Here is a 23687-nt window from a genome sequence, read left to right as displayed (position 1 = left end):
TGGTTTGGTTGAATGCAAAACATTATATCTCCACAAACTTTGCTTGGGATTTCCCACTCTCATCACATGTTTTTCTTTCTCTCCCCCTCCTTTTCATGCACGTTCTCGTTTTTTGTTTTTAGAAAATTAAGTATTTTTCTTTTTCCATTTCTTCGATGATTTGCGTCTTACAGTTGGCTAAATTTTAAAAGCGAAAACAAAATTTAAAAAACTTATTTACTTTTACTTTTTTAAACTTGACTTGGATTTTTTAAATTATTTGCAGCAGGTAGCAGGTAAATAATAAAGGAAGAATTTTGGGAGTGGAAGTAATGCTATAGAGTTAATTTTAAAAAATAAAAACAAAAACTAAATAGTTCTAAGAGAGTCAATTTTCTTAAATTATATCTCAATTTTTATTAATTTTGTTAATTAAATTAAGTTTTATTAAAAAATTGTAACGAGGGTAGATAAATTTTTTTAAAAAATATGTTTAATTTAATATATAGGAAAATTACATAAGATAAACACATTTAGAAAAAAAACAGCTCACGTTATCCATGTAAATTGTAATAAGTATTATTATTGTTAATGTATTAGTGATGTTATAAGATGGCAAAAGTGACCAAATATTATGAAAATGATCAAACGTATAAGCATAATAGTGCTTGACATGTATTACGTCAATTTGCCTTCATCTACATTAGTTTAAGTTTTTGGATGATCTAATTGGTGATTTAAGATAATATTTAAAGAAGTGTGTGCGGTCTAACATCATATATTTTTTCTCTCCATTTAGTATAGATGATAAAACTTTTAGATCAATCGATGATTTAATCTTCATATTTTTATATTTATTAAACTAATTATTTAGGAGAGATCTAACTTTACTTACAAAATCAGTTAATTGTTTATTTTATTATCATCCTGTTACATACATAATTAACGATACAATCCAATTCGTTAGAACATAGGTTTTCGACTAAAAGATTAGAACTTGAATCACTCCACTTTCCAGTTTAGTTATATGTTATTGAAAGCCTTGAAAATGTTCTAAAATAGTTTCTTTTTCTAATTAACATATTTAATTAACAAATTTAGAAAAGGAGGGGTTTAACCCCAATAGTTTCTTCACTGATACGAATACAAACTTATTATTTATTTACATTACATCGTACTTTCAAATCTCTAGCATTTCTGAAAAACGAGTTATACCATCTAACTCTAACTCACGATTAAATTTGTTCATATGTTTATAGGTACTAAAAAACCTAGTGATCCAAAAGAACCGATCAACCCTATTCAATTTGAATGGTTTAGGTTGAATTATCAACTTGTTTGGATTGGATTTAATTCAAATAAAAAAAATATTACGGGTTTTGGTTAGTTGATGAGTTCATCTAAAATAACTCAACTCAAACTTATTACTAACTTAAAATAGTATATTTTTTTACTTAACGGATACACAATTATATATACATATATTAATTTTAATTTTATTTAATTTTGTTGACCTTAATAATTTATTATCCAACTACTCCTAAACATAGTTTTTTTTTTTAATTCTATGAAAATTAAACCTTCATTATATAAATTAGAATGGAGTTACTGATCTTATTTCGTTATATAGTAATTGATTAAATCAAATTTGCATGAATTAACATTATACTTCATACAAAAAAAATTTAAATAAATTATCCCGATAAGTCGAATTATCTCAACCTAAAATAATGGATCATCAAGAAAAAAAAGAAAATCGAAATACTCAAAAGAGAAAAAGAAAAAAAGGGAGTGGGACCCAGCAGAACCAATGAAATGACCCTAAAGAATATTGACCGTTGAAAAATCTATGTAATAGACTTTCTCTTACACTTTCCTCATTCTTTCTATCCAACTTTCTTGAAAACTTTTCTTCTCCTTCTTCTTCATCCTTTCTAACGCAATCCCCATTCAGAATCCGCCAAGTTTCTCTGCAACAAAAATCTTCATCGCCAATCACGATCTCCAAAAACCCATTTTCACAATGCAGAAAAGTTCCTCAATCTCTTCCTTAGGTCCCGGCGGCCTCGACCTTTCTCAAGCCTTCTTCAAACCAATTCGTGACGCCTCTCCTCCATCCACAGCAAATCGCAACACCAAAATCTCCGTCATCGGCGCCGGAAACGTTGGTATGGCCATCGCTCAAACCATCCTCACTCAAGATCTGGTCGACGAACTCGTCCTCGTCGACGCCAAGCCCGACAAACTCCGTGGCGAAATGCTAGATCTCCAACATGCTGCTGCTTTTCTCCCTCGTACAAAAATTAGCGCCTCCACTGATTACTCCATTACTGCTGGCTCTGATCTGTGTATTGTTACTGCTGGTGCTCGGCAGATCGCCGGTGAATCTAGGTTGAATCTGTTACAGAGGAATGTTGCTCTGTTTCAGAAGATCGTTCCGCCGTTGGTTCAGTTCTCTCCTGAGACGATTCTTTTGATTGTTTCGAATCCGGTGGATGTTTTGACTTATATTGCTTGGAAACTCTCTGGTTTTCCGTCGAATCGTGTGATTGGATCGGGAACGAATCTGGATTCGTCTAGGTTTCGGTTTCTTATTGCGGATCATCTTGACGTTAACGCTCAGGATGTTCAGGTCAGTTTTGCCATTGATCATTGTTTTTTTTGGTTAATTTGGCGTTGTTTTACTGAAGAAATTTCCCTTTCGTTTGAATTGTTTTTGGTTGATTGGAATCAAATGAGTTGATCATTTTTGGGAAAAAGTAACCAAAATGAACCATAAAATTTCATATTTCTAATTTTGTTATATGAAGTTATTAGGCTCTTTCTAAAGTTCATAAATCAAATTAAAAGCTTTTAAGTGTAAGGAATTATCCATACAAACCAAATTATGTGTAGAGTAATTTATAACTTAACTCAAAAAATTAACTTTCACTTATAAATTTGGACTTATGTGATTTGGAGAAAGTTTGTTACTGTGTTTATAATTAAAACCCTAACAAATATGAGAGCTTTTTGTACTGATAACGGTTTCTTGTGTGGTGTGATTACAATAAGTACTCATTTATAACAACATTTTAAAAATGGTAAATACAACAAGTATGTTGTTAATCGATCAATATTTACAATATAGTAACTCCAACTGTTTTTGTTGTATTTACAATTTTTAAAAATTATTGCTATATAGGTTAATACTTTAAATTTAATTGTTATGTTTGTAATTGTTTGACCCACACCTGCAATAGTGTGAAGTTGGGATAGGGATTTGGCAATGTTAAATGGGAAAAGTGTAAAAAAAGATATCACATCGGGTTATGACATCGGATCAGGGATAAGCCACTATTGGATTGGGAAGTTCATCCCTATCACGATGTCACTTAGAAGGCTAGAAGTGCACTACCATGTAGTTTAGTTACCAAAGTGAAAAATAAATTCAAAGTTCACCCAATTAGAATTCTGACCATCGTTTAGGTTCTTAAAGTATGTATTGATCAAATCATAGATGAATGTCTAGAAATTAAACTAGCATTGATATTGATACTTAGATCATGAAGCTAAAAAACAGTGGATTATATATATATATATCTGTATGTTTTTGAAGGCATACATAGTTGGAGAGCATGGCGACAGCTCGGTGGCGCTATGGTCAAGCATAAGTGTGGGCGGGGTGCCGATCCTAAGCTTTCTAAAGAATCAACAAATCGGCTACGAAAAAGAAACATTAGAGAAAATTCACAAAGAGGTTATAGGTGGGGCTTACGAAGTCATAAACCTTAAGGGCTACACATCATGGGCGATCGGGTACTCCGTTGCGAGTTTAGCTCGGTCGATCCTTCGAGACCAAAGGAGGATCCATCCTGTCTCTGTTCTCGCAAAAGGGTTTTACGGTATTGATGGTGGCGACTTGTTCCTTAGCCTGCCTGCACAACTTGGGAGGGGTGGAGTATTGGGGATCACCAATGTGCATCTAACGGCAGAGGAATCGAAACGGTTGAGGGACTCGGCAAACACCATCTTGCAGGTGCAAACCGAGTTGGGGATTTAAACATTTAACTACATTTTCTATCCTATGGATGTTTTTGATGGGCTGTTATGGTGATGTTTGTGTTTGTTATGGGGTTGGTTGAATAGGAAAGAGCTAACTATGAATAGGGGGTGAGATTGATAATGTTTTCTTTTTTTATTACCCCTTAGGATGTTACACTTAATTACATATGATAAATGTATTAACTTTGATAATACAAAGAATGATATTATGATCATGAGACGCTACATTGATGAACAAATCTCCCTAAACTCACAAATTTTAATGAAAATATAATAATTTGTATGTCTTCCTTATGAAGTCTCATCAATTTTTGTGTGTGATATATATGTTTAGCACATTAACATAAACTCACGTTACACTGTAATTGGAAAACAAATGGTATAAACAAAATTCCCTCTAAATAACTAAAATAAAAAAAACATACAATTATTGTGAAGCTCCATCTCATACCTTTAGAATTTAAACTTCTTAAGGTAATCATTCTCTTCCTTGCGAAATCAAGAACCAAAACAAAATCATTGTCAGGAAATTTCGACATAATCAACATAAGTCAATACATGTCCTTCTCTTCACCAATCCAAATAAGGTTCGAACTGTTGTATCCATCACAATAGAGAGTAACGCGACACATACAAATATGTAAGGATGAAAAAATTCTATCTTGAATGCACCGTAAGAATTCCAAAACAAGAGTACCATAAATGCAACCAATAAAGAGGACAACTGCGTGAAAAACTTCCAAAACTGAAAATAAGTTTATTCGAATACTTTTGTACCCAAAATAAAAGTAAGGAAAATTGGTACAATTAAATAATTTCAAATAAAAATCATATTAGAATATTGTCATTTGAATAATCTTTTTTAGTGTTTTTGTAGTTTAAAATCAATTTTAAATGATATTCAATAAAATCTATGGAGAACATCCCTCATTTAAAATGATAATTACATAAACTGATTTTATTATTGTCGTTAAACTAACATTTAATTCATAAAATAATGCTTAAAAATAGGAAAGATACACTAATTATATGAATTTGTTATTATATAAAATACATATATTTAGGTAGAAGATATTATTTTAAATTCAAAATTTGAAATCTTCCAACAAAACCTATTAGGAAGAAAAAACATTATTAATGATTTAATTATGTGAATTAAATAGTATAAACTAAATATGTATTATTATATATAATAATATGGTCAATCGAAAAATTTGTATATGCATAATTGTAGAAAATATATCTAAGTTGTTACTATATAAAATGCATAATTTTAGGTAAAATATATTATTTTAAAATATAATTTGTTATCAACTTAAGTCATGAATCTACCCTAATTTAGTTACATATATACATATACATATATATTTCTTGTACAACAGAATTATTTTTTTTGTTGTCTAACATCGTGGGTATGTATGAATGTTTCAACTTTTTATTATACGGTATAGGGAACCTAATATTAGTGATAAGAACTTTATTTAATAGCATATATATTTATTTTTCAATTGGATATTTTTCTAATATTTTAATATTTACAATTTGCTAAAAGAAGAAACTACTAACATGACGTTTTATAGATATTTCATTCGACATATCTGGCACTTTTATCAACACAAAAATGATTATAGGATATAAATTAATTAGGATAATTATTTGTTTATTACAAAATGGAATGATGGAATTTTATAGATATGGATTAAACTAAACTTTTGTAACAGTTAAATTAGTACATTATAATATTAACTTTAATCAATTTAGTGATGTCTAATCGAATTATTCCCTAGAGGAAAATTGACATAAATTACAATAAATAAACTTAGGGAAGCTTGTGCAATTATATGGAATCTATTTTGCATATGTAACCTCCATCTCACAAATGTATTAATATTTCAATATTCTTATTCTTATTCTTTCACCAAAAGTCATAAAAGTAGGAAATTATAAAGTCCAAGGAAAAATGAATAAAATTGATTAGATTGGGTGGAAATAATCATGTTTTAAAAGTTTTAATAAGTAACAATTTAATAAATTTAATGAATGGAAGTTGATTGATAAAGAGATTAGTTAATTAATTTTGTTTAAGTAGATAGACTATGTAATGTTCACTTACTAACTCAAAATAGACCAACAACAACAATATTGATTCAAATTTCTTGAAATAAAAATTTGAAATGCTTAAATTTATGTGTTAAATGAAGAAGATATAATGTTCAAATGTATGTGTTAATTTAACGATCTAAATCATTTTAATTAGAGGTAAGCGGTGGAGTGGTGGAGCGACGTTGACAGATTGGTGTACATGGAGTAGTGCTAGTTGTTTGAAGAAAGACTAGGAAAGGAATTTACTACAGGAAAGGAATTTACTACTTTTCCGAGAATTAGACTAAGGTTTTATTATTATTATACTAAATTTATTGTTTTAATTCAAGATGTAGGATTGAAAATTTTAAAAGTGAAAAGATATAAATATTAAAGCACTTCAAGTGAAAGATATAATATGTTGGTGGTGATAGTAAGATCGTATTAAAATGTATAAAACTTATATTGAGGATATCAACTTTGTATTACACCAATCCATCAAATCCATGCAAAAAAATGAAGAAAAATTTTCTTCTTCTTCATCCTTTCCAACGCGTTCCCCTTACAAAATCCGCCAAGTTATCTGCAACAAAAAATTCCACCGCCGATCACAATCTCCAAAACCCTTTTTTGCAATGCAGAAAAGTCCCTCAACCTCTTCCTTAGGTCCCGGCGGCCTCGACCTTTCTCAAGCCTTCTTCAAACCAATCCGCGACGCCTCTCCTCTATCCACCTCAAATTGCAACACCAAAATCTCTGTCATCGGCACTGGAAACGTCGGTATGGCCATCGCTCAAACCATCCTCACTCAAGATCTGGTCGATGAACTCGTCCTCGTCGACGCCAAGCCCGACAAACTCCGTGGCGAAATGCTAGATCTCCAACACGCTGCTGCTTTTCTCCCTCGTACAAAAATCAGCGCCTCCACTGATTACTCCATTACTGCTAGATCTGATCTGTGTATTGTTACTGCTGGTGCTCGGCAGATCGCCGGTGAATCTAGGTTGAACCTATTGCAGAGGAATGTTACTCTGTTTCAGAAGATCGTTCCGCTGTTGGTTCAGTTCTCTCCTGAGACGATTCTTTTGATTGTTTCGAATCCGGTGGATGTTTTGACTTATGTTGCTTGGAAACTCTCTGGTTTTTCGTCGAATCGTGTGATTGGATCGGGAACGAATCTGGATTCATCTAGGTTTCGGTTTCTTATTGCGGATCATCTCGACGTTAACGCTCAGGATGTTCAGGTCCGTTTTCCGATTGATCATTGTTTTTTTGGTTAATTTGGCGTTCTTTTGCTGAAGAAAGTTCCCTTTCGTTTGAATTGTTTTTGGTTGATTGGAACCAAATGAGTTGATCATTTTTTTGGGAAAAAGTAAACCAAATGAACCACAAAATTTCATATTTGTAAATATTTCGAGTGATTTGTAATTTATCATTTCCCACAAACAAGTTATTAGACTTTTTTTGTAAGTTCATAAATCAAGTTTAAATAGACATTCATATAAATCAAATTACGTGTACGAGTAATTTATATTTGAACTCAAAAACTTAACTATCATTTATAAATTTGGACATCTTACTTATATTATGTTTATAATTAAAACCCTAATAAATATGAGAGCTTTTTGGTCTGATGATCGGTTATCGAATTGGAGTGATAATGGATAACAATTTATACCAACGTTTTAAAAATTACAAATATAGCAAATTCTAGATGATAGACTCTTATGGTTTATTATTGCATGTAAATATTGATCTATTATTGATAAAATCTAACCTATTTTGTTGTATTTGCATTTTTTTATAAAAATATTACTATATACACTATTATTTTAAATATAATTAGGATATTTACAATTGTTTGGCCCGCAACCACAAACATGTGAAGTTGGGATAGGGATTTGAAAAAAGTATTAGAGATTATAGTGGACTTGTCTACCGCAAGGCAATGTTGAATGGGAAAAAGTTTTAAAAAATGATGTCACATTGGGTTATGACTTCTCTACCACGAGGCACCACTCGATTTGGAAGTTCATCCCTATCCACGATGTCATTTAGAAGGCTAAAAATACATTATGACATAAACATAAGGTTAGATTTCATACAATTGTGGGATGTAGGTAAAAAAAAAAAAAACATAAAAACGCTTAAAAATAATTCTTTTAATTTTTGTTAGAAAGAGCTAAATGCTAACTTTTAAAATTATAAATTAGAAATGTAATTATTATTTTTAAGGTAAAGTTAGAAAAGAAAATAATAAAAACCAAAACAATATTTTGAAAATTTAGTTACCAAAGTGAAAAAATAAATTCAAAGCTCACCCAATTAGAATTCAGACCATCGTTTAGGTATCAAACCATAGATGAATACCTAGAAATTAAACTAGCATTGATATTTGGATCATGAAGCTAAAAAAGAGTGGATTATATATATGTATGTTTTTGAAGGCATTCATAGTTGGAGAGCATGGCGACAGCTCGGTGGCACTATGGTCGAGCATAAGTGTGGGTGGGGTGCCGATCCTAAGCTTTCTAAAGAATCAACAAATCGCCTACGAGAAAGAAACATTAGAGAAAATTCACAAAGAGGTCATAGGTGGGGCTTACGAAGTCATAAACCTTAAGGGCTACACATCATGGGCGATCGGGTACTCTGTCGCAAGTTTAGCTCGGTCGATCCTTCGAGACCAAAGGAGGATCCATCCTGTCTCTGTTATTGCAAAAGGGTTTTACGGTATCGAGGGTGGTGACTTGTTCCTTAGCCTGCCTGCACAACTTGGGAGGGGTGGAGTATTGGGGATCACCAATGTGCATCTAACAACAGAGGAGTCGAAACGGTTGAGGGACTCCGCGAACACCATCTTGCATGTGCAAGCTGAACTGGGGATCTGAAAATTTCATTACATTTTCTATCCTATGGATGTATTGATGTGTTGTTGTGGTGATGTTTGTGTTTGTTCTAAGGTTGGTTGTACAGGAAAGAGCAAACTATGGGGTGAGATTGATAATGTTTTTCTTTTTTATTACCCCTTTAGAATTTTACACTTAATTACATATGATAAATGTATTAACTATGATAATACAAGGAATGATATCATGATCATGCTGGATTAAGATGCTACATTGATGAACAAATCTCCCTAAACTCACAAATTTTAATGAAAATATATAATTTCTATGTCATTTTCTTTATAATTTTTGTGTGTAATATATATCATATTAAAAACAAATTTTGAAATGGAAGTCTATTATTATAGGCTAAAGATGGTTATTCTTATTAAAAAGATAGAGTAAAAAATGAAATTGTCATATTTGTTAAAGTTGATATAGCAATCTGATGAAATATAAAATTTAGAATAGAAAAGGACGAAATTCAAATATGAAGGTGAAGATTTTTTCTTTTTTTTTTTAAATAAAATTATTTTAAACGACAAATCTTATAAAAACATTTTTCTATATAGCAAATATCAATTAGATAGATTTATTTTATATTTTAATTTATTGTACTATATTTAAAAATAAATTTCTTAAAAAGATGTTATGGTTATTACCATGCACGGCTCAAATAAATTATTTTCCAAAGCATCAAATACAAAGTAATGTTTTATATATGAATTTCTTGTACAAAATTATTTTGTTGGTGTCTAACATTTTGGGTACGTATGAATGTTTCAACTTTTTATTATATGATATAGAAAATTTATTAACATATATATATTTGATATTTTTATAATATCTTAATATTTACAATTTGTTAAAAGAAAAAGAGAAACTATTGAGATGACGTTTTATAGATAATTCATTCGATATTTTGAAACTTACACTCTCATCAACACAAAATGAATCAATTTTAAGGTTTGCTTCAAGTTTGAAATACTCTCCAAATTTCACTATTTTGTATAAATATATTCTAATGAGATGATGTTTTACTTTACCCAATCACATCTTTTAAATATTCCTTATTCTATATTATAGGATACAAATTAATTAGAATAATTATTTTTTTAGTACATATTGGAATGATGAAAATTTATAGATATTGGTTAAACTAAACTTTTAACAACAGTTAAATTAATAAATCATAAAATTAACTTTAATCGTTTTAGTGATTAGACAAAAATCGAATGATTCCCTAAAATGACTTTAATCAATTTAGTGGTTTGGCAAAAATCGAATTGTTTCCTAAAAGGAAATTTGAAATAAATTACAATAAATAAACTTAATTAAGGAAGCTTGTGCAATTCACATGTAATCTATTTTGCATATGGAACTCCATCTCACAAATATATTAATATTTCAATTTTCTTATTCTTATTCTTCCACCAAAAGTCATAAAAGTAGGAAATTATAAAGCCCAAGGAAAAATTAATAAAGTTGATTAGATTGGATCGAATTAATCCTATTTTAAAAGTTTTGATATCTAAGAATTTAATGAATGAAAGTTAATAAATAAAAGAGATCAATTAGTTAATTAATTTTGTATAAGAGGTTACTATATGTAATTTCCACTTACTAACTGACAATAGATCACAACATTCATTCCAATAAAATTTTAAAATGCTTAAATTTATGTGTTAAATGAAGAAGTTATAAGGTTGTGTTGTTTTAATTATCTATATCATATCGGATATTAAAATAGATAATTATAATTATGGTTATGATTAACTACGTAAGTCATCTATATCATTTAAAAATGAGATATATATGAAAATAAATAAAATAATACTTTTATAAAAAACCGAACAAAATGGTTTCTCTAAGTTGTGGGGGAGATAAGCAAGAATCAAACAAATTTAATTAGTTTTACAAAAAAAAAAAAGTTTAATAAAAGAAAAGAAAAGAAAATAATGGATTGGTTTTTATTTAGTTGAATTAGTGTTACCTCGAATCTATCCATTGATTCACTCCAGGGTAAACCATTGCCTCTCGGACTTCCGATTGATTCTACCATATAGAGGTTAACAATAAATAATAACTCTCCCATGAATACAACTTACAACTTTCATCGTATGTTCTTTCCAAAAGATAGAAATAATGTGCTGATTTTTTGGATTAATCGAAAAGTTAGGGTTTTAAAAAAGAAAGTAGGATCGATAAAAGGTCATTTTGAAAAGATAAAAAACATCCCTTTTACCCATTCATTTTTTTGTTAAAGGCCTATTTTTGGGGTTAATTTAGGATGAAATGGACGAAAAAAAAAAGGGATGTTATGATCACATAAGGATGCCTTTCTTTTAGAAAACAATTAAAAAGCTGATACGCAATAGAATTTAAAATTATATTTTATTAAAAATAAATTATTAATGATTAAAATATTGTTGTTATAATTTATTTTATTTTAAAAAGAGAATATAAATTTATATTCAAACTTTGATTGTTATATACTATTTAGAATAAATCTATAAATTAACTTCGTAACTAAAAAGAAAACAATTTGTTTTCTTGCCTTGAACAATTGTTCATCCATCAATAATTCATATTGTCACACATTTTTTATTAGGCAAGAATGGATGCATACGATTGGTGGCCAACGACCAAATGTGTAATGGTTGATAGAGGTAAACGGTGGAGAGGTGGAACGATATTGAACGACAAATTGGTGTGCATGGAGTAGTGCTAGTTGTTTGAAGAGATGAGGGGAGGAATTTACTACACTTCTAATAGAAGAATTAGACGAAGGTTTTGTTATTATTATTATTCTAAATTTGTTATTTTAATTCAAAATATAGGATTGAAAGTTTTAAAAGTAAAAAGATATAAATACTAAAGCACTTCAAGTGAAAGATATAGTATGTTGGTGATCGGAAGATCCTATCACCACATGTACGTGTAATGTATAAAACTTATACTAACGATATCAACTTTGTATTACACCAATCCATGCAAAAAAAAAAAAATAAAGAAAATTTTTCTTCTTCTTCATCCTTTCTAACGCAATCCCCATTCAAAATCCGCCAAGTTATCTGCAACACAAAACTCCACCGCCAATCACAATCTCCAAAACCCTTTTTCACAATGCAGAAAAGTCCCTCAACCTCCTCCTTAGGTCTCGACGGCCTCGACCTTTCTCAAGCCTTATTCAAACCAATCCCCAACGCCTCTCCTCTATCCACCTCAAATCGCAACACCAAAATCTTCGCGGCGAAATGCTAGATCTCCAACACGCTGCTGTTTTTCTCCCTCGTACAAACATCAGCGCCTCCACTGATTACTCCATTACTGCTGGATCTGATATGTGTATTGTTACTGATGGTGCTCGGCAGATCGTCGGTGAATCTAGGTTGAATCTGTTGTAGAGGAATGTTGCTCTGTTTCAGAAGATCGTTCCGTCGTTGGTTCAGTTCTCTCCTAAGATGATTCTTTTGATTGTTTCGAATCTGGTGGATGTTTTGACTTATGTTGCTTGGAAACTCTCTGGTTTTCCGTCGAATCGTGTGATTTGATCGGGAACGAATCTAAATTCGTCTAGGTTTCGGTTTCTTATTGCGGATCATCTTCACATGAATGCTCAGGATGTTCACGTCAGTTTTCTGATTGACATTTCTTCAGTGTTATTAAATTGATCCCTTTTTTCTTTTTCATTTTGAAATTTACACTTTCATCACCACAAAGATGATTCAAATTTAAAGCTTGCTCTGAAATATTCTCCAAATTTCCTTATTTTGTATAAATATATTCTAACGACATGATGACTCACTTTACCCAATCATATCTTTTATATATTCATTCTAAATTATAGAAAACAAATTAATTAAGAGAATTTTCTAGTACTACATATTGAAACGATGAAATTTTATAAATATCAGTTAAGCTAAACTTTTGTTGACAGTTAATTAATAATCATAATGTTTGCTTTAATCAATTGTATGATCAGTCAAAAGTAGAATTATTCACTAAAAAAATTGAAATAAATTACAATAAATATACTAGTTAGCTTATGGAATTCATATCCAATCTCTTTTATCCACTCACAAATATATTTTTTTGAAGAGAAAACGATAGAGTATTATAGTGCAAGTCGAAATCTCCAGAAAACTCTTTCGGCCTTACAATCTCCGAATTCATTCGTGTAGGTAATATCTTTCATGGAATAAGTATGTTGTGGGCTAAAGAGAATCCGTAGGTACAACACCATTATTTTATGAACGTAGTAACATTTAAAAATATTGCAATTGAGTTGTAGTCGAAAAACAGTCTTTTGTTATTAGACCACAAACCAATGAAGTTGCAAATATCTTCACAAATATATCAATACATTAATATTTCAATATTCTTATTCTTCCGCCAAAAGTCATATTAGGGTTGCAAAAAGTAGGCAAATTATAAAGTCGAGAAAAAATCAATAATTTTGATGGGATTGAATGGGAATAATCATATTTCAAAAGTTTTTAATACATAAGAATCCAATGAATAAAAGTGATGAATTAACTAATCCTCTCCTCTAAAATGTCCATTTACTAACTCACAATAGATCTTATTCGCATTTTATATGTTAACTTAATTATCTAATCATTTTGACATATGAGTTATTAATTAAAATAGCTAATTATAGTTATTGTTAGGATTAACTACCTAGTTATTTATATCATTTTAAAATGAGATATATATGAAAATGATTTAATAATAATTAACTTTAAGATGACCTGAAAAACCGATACTGATTAACCTAATTATCATCCTGATTATCTAAATTATTTTGATGTATATTCGACAGTAAAATGAATAATTATAATTAAGAGGGTAGATAAAGAAGATATATATATAAATTCATGCATATTCTTAAGAAAACAATAATCCAATGGTAAACTCTCTCTAAACCCTTCATCCCAAACATATAAAGTACTTCTCGAAGAAAAGTTATTTGATTTTTTCGGTCTTCCCAACTGATATCTCAATTCTTTTAAGAAGACTCTTACAGACCAAATCTTTTGTAGGTTCATAGCAAGAAAAACCTCTTAGAAGAAAACATAAAAGAAGAGAAGAATTTCGTTACAATTGCATTTCTACAAAGGTATGATTCTCATATATGCTTAACAATTTTACTGTTTTTTTTGTATGATTTTAATTATTGTAATAGAAAATAAAATCAATCGATTTCATCATTTCACAATTAGTCTCTTAAATATGAATACTATTCTATTAATTTATTATAATTACACCGTCAAAACATTCTTTAAAAATGACGATGCATAGTAGCATTTAATATCTATGGATGAACATCAATTAAACCCCTACCTCACACACATTCTTTTAAGTATATGTTAATTGCACATTGTGGATTTTATCTAAGATTTTTTATCATATTTGTAGATATGTCAAACTGATAAATTACTTTAAAATATATTGATCGTTTAATATAGTTTGTTAGAGATTCAATATATATACTATGACAAACCATTTTTATAGATTATTTATGCATGGTAGATAAATGTGTACATACCACTTGTAAACCACTTTTATGTTCACTACCAATAATTCCTACATGTTTTTTAGACTATTTTTCTTATATTATAAGTGAAAGTTGTTTTGGGAAAATAAATTAAGCAATAACCAAACCAATTTAATTAGTTAAATCAAAGTCGAATAAGAGTTTATGAATTCAATCCAAGGTGACCACCTACTTAAGAATTAATTTAGATTTCTTTGACACCTATAGTTAAACGGATTGTCTCATAAGATTAATGAGTCAAATGCGCGTTGTTTCCTAAGATTAATTGATTAGGTACGCATAAGCGGATCCGACACTCACATATATCTACATAGAAAAAAATCAAAGTCTAATAAAGGAAGGAAAAAAACTAATAGATTGGTTTTTATTTGGTTGGATGAGTGTTTTACATTGGGCCCTTTTTGCTATTAAATTTAAATTTCGGCTTGCTTTTTTGATAGAAGACTGAAATAATGTGCCAATTTTTCAGGTTAATTGAAAAATTAGGGAGTTTTGAAATAAAAAGATTGATAAATGGTCATTTTAAAAAAAATATACCTTTTACCTATTTAGAAAAATAGGTCTATTTTCAGGGTTAATTTAAGAGGGAAAAAATGAAAAAAAAATTATTAGCAAAATATTATAATTACTTACAAAATAATTAATTGCCATCCACGCGGGCAACGATTATCTAAATCTAAACAATTTTTTAATAATTCTTTTCAAGAGTTTTGGAAAACAATTACTTAAATTGAGAAACAAAATCTAAACAATTTTTAAAAAAATCTTTTTGATAAATTTGGCTATTTTTTTAGTTTAGATTTGACACGATTTGGTAGACGATCATTTATAGTGCCTATTTAAATTTGAAAAGTCAAATCTAATGAATTTTTAAAAGATTATTTGGCATTTAAATTTGGCTATATACTATATTTAGATTTGACTATATACCTTCATTTAGATTTGGAAATTATTTGACTACATACCATCATTTAGATTTGGATATTTCAATCATTTTTTTTAAGATAATTTATATTTATGAAAGGAACCAATTAAAGAAAAATTAGAGAAGAAGATAAAAAGTCAAGGAAAAGAAGAAGAAAAAATGGCAGAAGAGGAGAAGAAAGACAGTGAAAAGAAAAAATATTGTTGAAGATCTCTTATAAAGAAAAGAGAATAGAGAATTGAAAAAAAATGGAAAGAAGAGGAGAATCAGAATTAAAAAATCGTTATAAATCAGTAAAAGAATCGTTATAAATCAGTAAAAACAAATATAAAATTCTAAAAAAATAATAAGTCTTAATAGACTTTTATTAAATTGTTGTATGAGAGTAAAATTTTTGACGATCTATTAATCAAAATTAACAAACAAAATTTATCCAACCCAATTGAGTTTTTTTGTTAGGTTTTTGTAAATAATTTTATTTTTCTCAAACCACCATAATTCTTAAAAAATAATATATAGCCCTTTTATTTTTTATTTTTAAAATGAGCTCCCTTTTTTACTTAGAATTTTCTTTTCAAAACCTCCGTAATTTTCCAATTAAAACCTCTATTTTTTTTTGTTATAGATTGAATTGTGAATTTTTTTATTGACATATTTTTTTTCAAAATAACAAGATTTGTCAAGTAGATCGATTTTAAATGTAATAAAATAAATTAAAATATTTACAAAATATAATAAAATTTTAGATTTTATTAATGTGAAACATTGATAGACTTCTAAAATCAATGTTCATGAAAGTGATATTGACATTAAACCAAGGTTTATGAACGTAAGATTGATGTCAATAAAAGTAAAGAAAATACTATTATATTTAGAAATGCTTTTAAATTACTCTACATTTGCAGTTATTTTGTAGAGGATTGTTGTACGTGTAATTTTCTTATAAATAAAAAAAGAAAAACATGGATATGCATATGAAGTATGAGCATAATTCATTATATTATTAATGTTGATCAAATGGACAAAAAGACAATGTTATGACATAAGGATGTGTGGACGAACTGACTTCCCACATGTGATTCCAATTAACCTTTCTTTTAGGAACAAGTAAAGATGGGATAAAGTTTTTAGAATTTAAACTTTTACACATGCACACCCACGTATACATCAACCTTTTGATTTAGTGATCTTTCAAAATGGTTGCATTAAACACAACTTATGAAGAAGTATATATCTCATGAAAAAGGTGGAAGCAACCAAAATAGATATCAATGGAGGAGGAAACAACAATGTTCGAATTTGACACAAGATATACCTCGTCTGATCTACATGCTTAAATATATTTAAATCATCAATCGATCTAAAAGCTTAAACTAATGCGTGTGAAGATGATTTTCTATTCTTTTTTTTTTTTCGAGGTGGAAGGGTATCTTGTTTTAAAAAAAGTCCATTGGATTAACTTATCATATTATGAAATAAGAACATTGGATTCTTTAAATTCGTTGATCTTCCACATTCACAAAATTTGTATAAATATATATATGAAGTCTCTAAGAAGTCGGTGGTAACTCCGTAGTTTTTCATTTGATTATTTATTTCTTCAATTTACCATATGGTTTCGTACAACCTTAACTTTCTCTACCATATAAAATACCATTCCACTTTAAATTTTGAATTATTATTATCATCATTCTGTCATGGAGTGAATCAAATATCAGAACTTAAAAATTGACCATATATAAAATTAAGAAAAATTTGATTTGAATATGTTATTTTCGTTGGTATATCATACATATTTGCAAATATGATAAAACAATCGAATCAAACATGTAATCATAAAGAAAGATAAAGAGAGAAAAGCGATGAGCGATGATTGAATATGCAGGTAAGTGGCAGAGAGGTGGAGTGGTGGTTAGTGATAGATTGGTGTGGAGTAATGCTAGTTGTTTGAAGAGAGATGAGGGGAGGAATATATTGCTTTTCGAAATAGAATAATTTTACCATTATTTCTTTAATTCTAAGTTTATTATTTTAATTAAAAATGTATCAAAGATATCAAATGCATCGTGTACTAAGTGTATCCATCGCTTACTTTTTACTATTTTTGCAAAACTAAAAAGTTTGAACTACGAACATAATATTAAGAACTTATTTTGTCTTATCTTACAACTCGTCCAAGAATTTACGTGTTAGCTAGTTGTTATATATATATTTTATTCATTTTATTTCATACTAAAAATTCATACATTCAACATTATAAAAATAAGAAAATTGTCCCTATAGGTCAAAGATTTGGTAGCCTCGATTATTTGTTTTTGAAAAATAATGTGAATCCAAGAAGTCAAATACCAACAAAGAGATCGCTAGTTTTCAAGCGGTGTATTGATGGAGAAGATTATTAAAAAAAAAAAAAAAGTGATTAAATTACAAAGTTACTTTCCAAGTTTTAAATTAGTCTAAAAAAAGTAACTTATTTTCAAAAATATTTAATTGGAGTTTCTTTGTGTTTAATATATGAGTGATACATTCTAAATGTTAAAAAAGGTAAAATAATTCTCTTAATTTTTAATTTTAATGTTTCTTTTTCCATTTTGATCAACTGTTATAAATTAATTTTACATTTATTTCCATTTCAAAAATTTTAATTGTTCATCTATTTTTAGGTTAAAAATTAATACTTTACTAAAAAAATATACTATAAAAAAAAAGATAGACATAGATCCAAATCAAACAACCTTCCTAACTCAAACAAGTCTTTCTAAATTGTTCATTGAAAGGCATTTCATCACACTCTTGTTGAATTTAGAAGGAAGTTGATATGATTTTAGTTTTCAAGCCATTCTTATAAATCATACACTAACACGTTCATATTAATAATAAGATCGAAAAGAGAAATAATGTACGATTAATTAATCGAAAGTTTATAACCAAGAGTTTGATCGCAAAACTTGTAATTTAATCAATAAAAAAAGACATGCCCTAACAAAAATAAAAGGCCAAAAGAAGTTCACGGGAAATCGTAATGCAATGAATTTCATGTATGGATTGGACCCCATGTGTGGCCATATGATTGATTAGCTACTTAAACAAAAGCTGTCAATTGATCCATTTTTTGAGATAGATTTTATTCTTGTAACTAAATATTTAATTTTGTATTTATAGAAATTCTTATTTTCAAAGTTGAAATAAAAACTTCAACTAAATAACTAAAGCAAAATGCCAAAACATTATGGGGCTAAGAGTCAAGCAACTTGTAAATTTAAATTCAATTTTATGGGATAAAATAAGGAGAGAATTTTGAGAGCATCAACAAACTCTTACACTTATTTTATAAAATGGAAAACAAGTCAAAATTGTTCTTAACTTTGCTGCCGCTAACATCTCTACGATGGTATATTTAATTCAATGGGTATAGACTAAGTTTTTATAGATATATTTAGGAGGAAAAATACTTTTTTTTTTGTTACGTTATTTTCACTCTATCTTGAATTATGAGTTTAATTTTTGCTTACAAAAAAAGATTATACGATTATTATACATTTATCTATGAGTTGTTACTAACGTTCTTTTTTAGTTAGTTGTGTTAATTCATTTAGTATTGTTGTCATAACAAAATGATAAACTTTTTTAATTAACAAAATAACAAACGAAGAGTTTCACTCAAAACTTTTGTTCATGTTTTTTTATGTCCAATTTTTGTTTATGTATTATTAGGGGTGAGTATAGTAAGTCAAAAAACTAAAATGATCATCATTCGAACCGAAGTCGTCAGGTCGGTTGGATTTGATTTTGTTGTAACCAAAACCAACATGTAGTTGGTCGATTTGAGTCAGAAGGGCAAGACCCGATCAAACTCTTTTTTTTTTTAAACGTTTATTCAAATATATATATATATAAAAGTAATATTTTATTTTTAGGGTGAAGTGCATTTGTACTTAATTTTGTTAATTTTTTATTTATTTACTTCATCAAAAATTAAAATTTATTAGTGTTGTTAAATTCATTTCATTCTTACAAAATCTTTCGGACATTGTTTATTTGATATCAAATTTTAATGTGAATGATTTTATTTTGGTAGTATATTTACAATCTAATTTTTATGTTTTTATTAACTAATTAGCAAAAAGTGGGAGAGAAAAGAAAGAGAGTAAAAAGTAAAAAAAAGATCAGAACGGATCGAAAAGTCGGTTGGGTTGGTTTTGTTGCTAACAACGGTCGACTTCGAGTTAGCAATTTTCTTACTAACCGTTGATCACCCCTATACACCGATGAATTTAGTATAGGCTAAGGGGGCTCGAGTCCCACTCAACTTTATTGTATTTGTATAATATGTATAAAAAAACTAATAGTTATTTAATATTTTGTAGGTAGCTTAGTGGTAACGGTGTTTGTCAACTCTCTTCCAACTTGATTTTCAAGACTTACATGTATAGTTTTTTCTCTAAATTACAACTCGAAACCCGCTGTCAATAAATTTTCTAGATTCGTCACTACTTCTATGTATTATTATTTTTATTGGCTATACTTTCTGATGTTATAAAAGGTTATTAGTTTTGTTTTTTTTTCTAAATAATACGATTTGAATCAATAGATGCACCTAAATATTTCAAGAGGATTATTATAGTATCCTCGTCATTCCCATGAAAGATTATTTGGTTTTTGTCCTTGGGTTAGAAAAAAGAACGTTGAATATGTTTCCAAAAATGGTCCAACATACTATTATTATTATATATGTCACATCATGAAAATGATCCTTTTCACATAATCATATTACAAACCCCTAAAATTTAAATTAATCAATTATGATGCTATTTTCTCCGCGTAAATTTTAACATTATTATCTGGACAGCACTACAATAAATCATTTCTAGATAACATTTTTTCTTTCCTAATACTAGCTAGACTTAACTGGTGGGATCACGAGAGAAATGCATAAAAAATATCTCAACTTGTTTAACACATTCGTAACACTCTCGTTATTATTTTAATATGATGCATTTACTTTAAAAGAAAGAATTTCAAATTCTTTTTTTTTGTAAGTATCAAAAGGTACACTGATATATCTCAACATATGAATATGATAAATAAATACATATTTTTAAAGAAAAACAACCATGACTTAAAAAAGAAATTTTACCACCATTAATATGTATGTATTTAATTCAGATCGATTATGAACAAACATATAATGTGAAACTATGTCAAGATGAGAATAATATTGCTTGAATTTAACTAAATATATTTTAATCTCATGGATACTTTCAAAGTTAATATAGATCTGTAGGGGTTTGCACATCTCTGTAGTTTATACTCTACACATATACACACATATACTCCTTACGTTTTCTTTCATATTATATGGATTGAATCATAAAATTTCTCTCAACCAAACTTTTGGATATATGGTGTGGAGACTTCACCTTTGAAACTTCTAAAATTAAACAGGATTAGATTAACAGATTAAAGTTGAATTCATTCCAACCAATCAAGAAGGTTAAATTTGTAATTTAAAGGGAAAGAAATAATAAAAAGTTAAGAATCTGACAAAATGATGAAACTTGGTGTTCTGTGCAGATTGAAGTTTAAGTGTAAGCGTCAAAATTACACACATGCATGCATGCAGAGGACGCCATTGCCCATTCCCCCCTCCATCACTACACTACACCTCCTTCCTCTCTCATTTGTCCACATCTCATTCTCAGCACAAATAACTATTTCTTTATATTCTACTGAATGATAGTTTTGAGGAGTTGACTATAATAAATATCACTGTAATTGTAAAGGTAACAGACAAATTTCACAATAAATATGGATCCATTTTTCTATTCTATTTGAAAAAAAATAAATATATCCGTTCACTGTGAATGTGTTTAAAAGATTTTGAGTGATTAAATGTATTTAAACTTATAGAATTGATTCTAATTACTTCAAATGCAATTCTCAACCAATGGTTTTTCATTTGTCTTTTATTAAATTTCGTCAAAAAGCATATAATTACTGATGGTTTTAGAAAAGCAATTAGACAAGCATAAAAGACAAACCACTATCCAATCAGCTCTATAATTAATAATGCTGATTGTAATAATTAAATAAAAAGAAAATTTTAAAAAGATTCGATTTTACAAAATATTTACGACTTATATTCAAAAAATTTAAATAAATTTAAATTAAGTAAGTTTACAAAATATTTACGACTTATATTCAAAAAATTTAAATAAATTTAAATTAAGTAAGTTTAGATTTAAAAGAGTAAATAGTATATTGGGGTGTCAAAATAAACATAGTTCAACTAAAAGTGTAAACATCACTGTCAAAGTTCAAAGTTCGACTTTCTATTTAAAATAAGATTAAAAATATATATGTACTGAAATGATAAAATTACGGGAGATCTAATTTTTTTCTTTTTTAGTTAAAAGTTAAAAGAGTGTCACTAGTTACCAAGATAGATATAGAATATATAAAGTCTTATTCAATTGTGTTTAAACTTTGGGGGATGAGAGAACTAGGTGAGATATTAGAAACAGTTACAAATTCAGATTTCATTTCTTTTAACTTGGTTAGGTAGAAAGAAGCTTAGATTTTAGTAATGAACTTCGAGCATGGTAAAAAAAGTACAAAAATAATATAACTTGTGAGTAGGAGATTTGAATTCGAGTACATATCGATACTAGTTGATTAATAATATAAGGGGAAAGGATAGAATTTTTCATTTCCAATATTCAAAATTACAGTAATCAATTATCATAAATTTACCAAATAGGTAAACTTATTAAAACTTTCCAACTCAAAAGGAAAAATAACCCATACGAAGCAAATAAAACAAACCAAGAATTTGCAAATAAAAATTCTAAAACAAACCCACATCAAAACACACTTAACAACATATTATATAAAATACAAAAGATACTGATTAATTAGACTCACCACTGATTCCTCGACTTCTAGTATCTTTTTTTTTTTTAAAGAAAAAATTAGACTCAACACTGGAATCCCTTAGGAACATTCTTTTGGCAAACATTAAGGAGCAAGCTAAGGGAGAGAGGAACATTAAGGTTGATACCCAAAATGTCAGCCTTAATGGCAGTGCAAAGGCAAACAGCAGCTTCAAGATCAGCAAGACCTTCGATCAAACTACAGCAAGGGGTCACTGGGGGCTTGCCAATCGTAATGTCGAGAAGGCCACCGAGCAGTTTGGCGCAGACACCGAGTTTAAGGGTGTCCCTAGGGCATTTTCCATAGCCAGATGAAGGGCTTGGCTTTGGGGTTGGCTTGGTTGGAGGGCATGGCTTGGGTTTGGGTGGGTCAGGGATATAGCAATTGTTACAAGCTGAGACAAGAGTGAAGAAAAGGAGATTGAGAGAAAGAAGGAAAGCAAGAGAGGTTGTCGCTTTAGACGCCATTAGGCTTTCTTGCTTTTTGGTTTTTGGTTTTTCTTTACAAGAATTTTGAGGGATTAGTGGTGGAAAAAAAAGGAGAGATGGAGGGGTTTTTATAGGGTTATTGAGGAAAGAAGAAATGAATTTTCTTTTTGTGAAAGAATAATATATGATGCCACTAGGTTGCTCCATAATATGATACAAAATAAGCCATGTGTGGCCTCTTGGGATTTTAGCTGGCAGGGGGTAATTTGAAGAAGGGAGAGCTCAGAAGTTTAGGCAAATTTTTGGAATTTTGTGGAATTAAATTTTGGGAATTATTCTCTCACTGTTCACCATTTTTTTTTTCTTTCATACTTTTGTATCATTTTTCTTTGTGTAGATCCATAGCTGCAAATGTTGATATGATCCAAATTTGCTTTCTAGAGTATATGACAAGAGGCTCCACTAAGGATGTCGTTGGTGGAGGGCAGATTTTTCGATTTGATTGATTTATATATTTTGGTTCAACTTCATGAATAAGGATGTATCTCCCACCTCATTAAATGGGAACACTTTTCTCTACCCTATTTCTTGTTGTGTTATATATCAATTTCTAGAACCTTTCTCTACATTGCTTTTCTTGATTAATACAACTTGTACCATCTATTACCATATATATATATGGACAATGTCATTTTATTATATTTATAAATATTTTAATTAATTTTACCATGTTTAAAAACAACTCTAAAAACTATTAAATGCTTGGTAAAGATCTTCTTTCAAATAAGGTTTTTCAACATTAAAATTTATTTTCATTAAAACATTTTCTAGAAATAGTATTTCTGAAA

At 28.9% G+C, this 23687-nt stretch overlaps 3 protein-coding genes and 1 pseudogene across 3 annotated transcripts; 3 read left to right on the top strand and 1 right to left on the bottom strand.

The window, feature by feature from the left end:
• Positions 1 to 1852: 1852 nt before the first annotated feature.
• On the top strand, positions 1853 to 4310 carry LOC101217863 (L-lactate dehydrogenase A-like). The gene is made up of 2 exons (XM_004151615.3): positions 1853 to 2611; positions 3578 to 4310. Exons 1-2 carry the CDS (start codon positions 2003 to 2005, stop codon positions 4019 to 4021), a joined length of 1053 nt encoding a protein of 350 aa, XP_004151663.3. The 5' UTR covers positions 1853 to 2002; the 3' UTR covers positions 4022 to 4310.
• Positions 4311 to 6473: 2163 nt separating this feature from the next.
• On the top strand, positions 6474 to 9225 carry LOC101206249 (L-lactate dehydrogenase B). Its single transcript, XM_011656494.2, has 2 exons — positions 6474 to 7349; positions 8553 to 9225. Exons 1-2 carry the CDS (start codon positions 6555 to 6557, stop codon positions 8994 to 8996), a joined length of 1239 nt encoding a protein of 412 aa, XP_011654796.2. The 5' UTR covers positions 6474 to 6554; the 3' UTR covers positions 8997 to 9225.
• A 2688-nt stretch (positions 9226 to 11913) lies between these two features.
• On the top strand, positions 11914 to 12780 carry LOC116403892 (annotated as a pseudogene).
• A 9373-nt stretch (positions 12781 to 22153) lies between these two features.
• LOC101206483 (14 kDa proline-rich protein DC2.15) lies at positions 22154 to 23023 on the bottom strand. The gene has a single exon (XM_004152362.3). It carries the CDS (start codon positions 22876 to 22878, stop codon positions 22456 to 22458), a length of 423 nt encoding a protein of 140 aa, XP_004152410.2. The 5' UTR covers positions 22879 to 23023; the 3' UTR covers positions 22154 to 22455.
• Positions 23024 to 23687: the final 664 nt, after the last annotated feature.

Source organism: Cucumis sativus, chromosome 5 (assembly GCF_000004075.3).
Source record: "Cucumis sativus cultivar 9930 chromosome 5, Cucumber_9930_V3, whole genome shotgun sequence".
Taxonomy (NCBI): domain Eukaryota; kingdom Viridiplantae; phylum Streptophyta; class Magnoliopsida; order Cucurbitales; family Cucurbitaceae; genus Cucumis; species Cucumis sativus.
The sequence above is the reverse complement of the archived record's forward strand: the minus strand, read 5'-3'. Positions and strand labels throughout refer to the sequence as shown.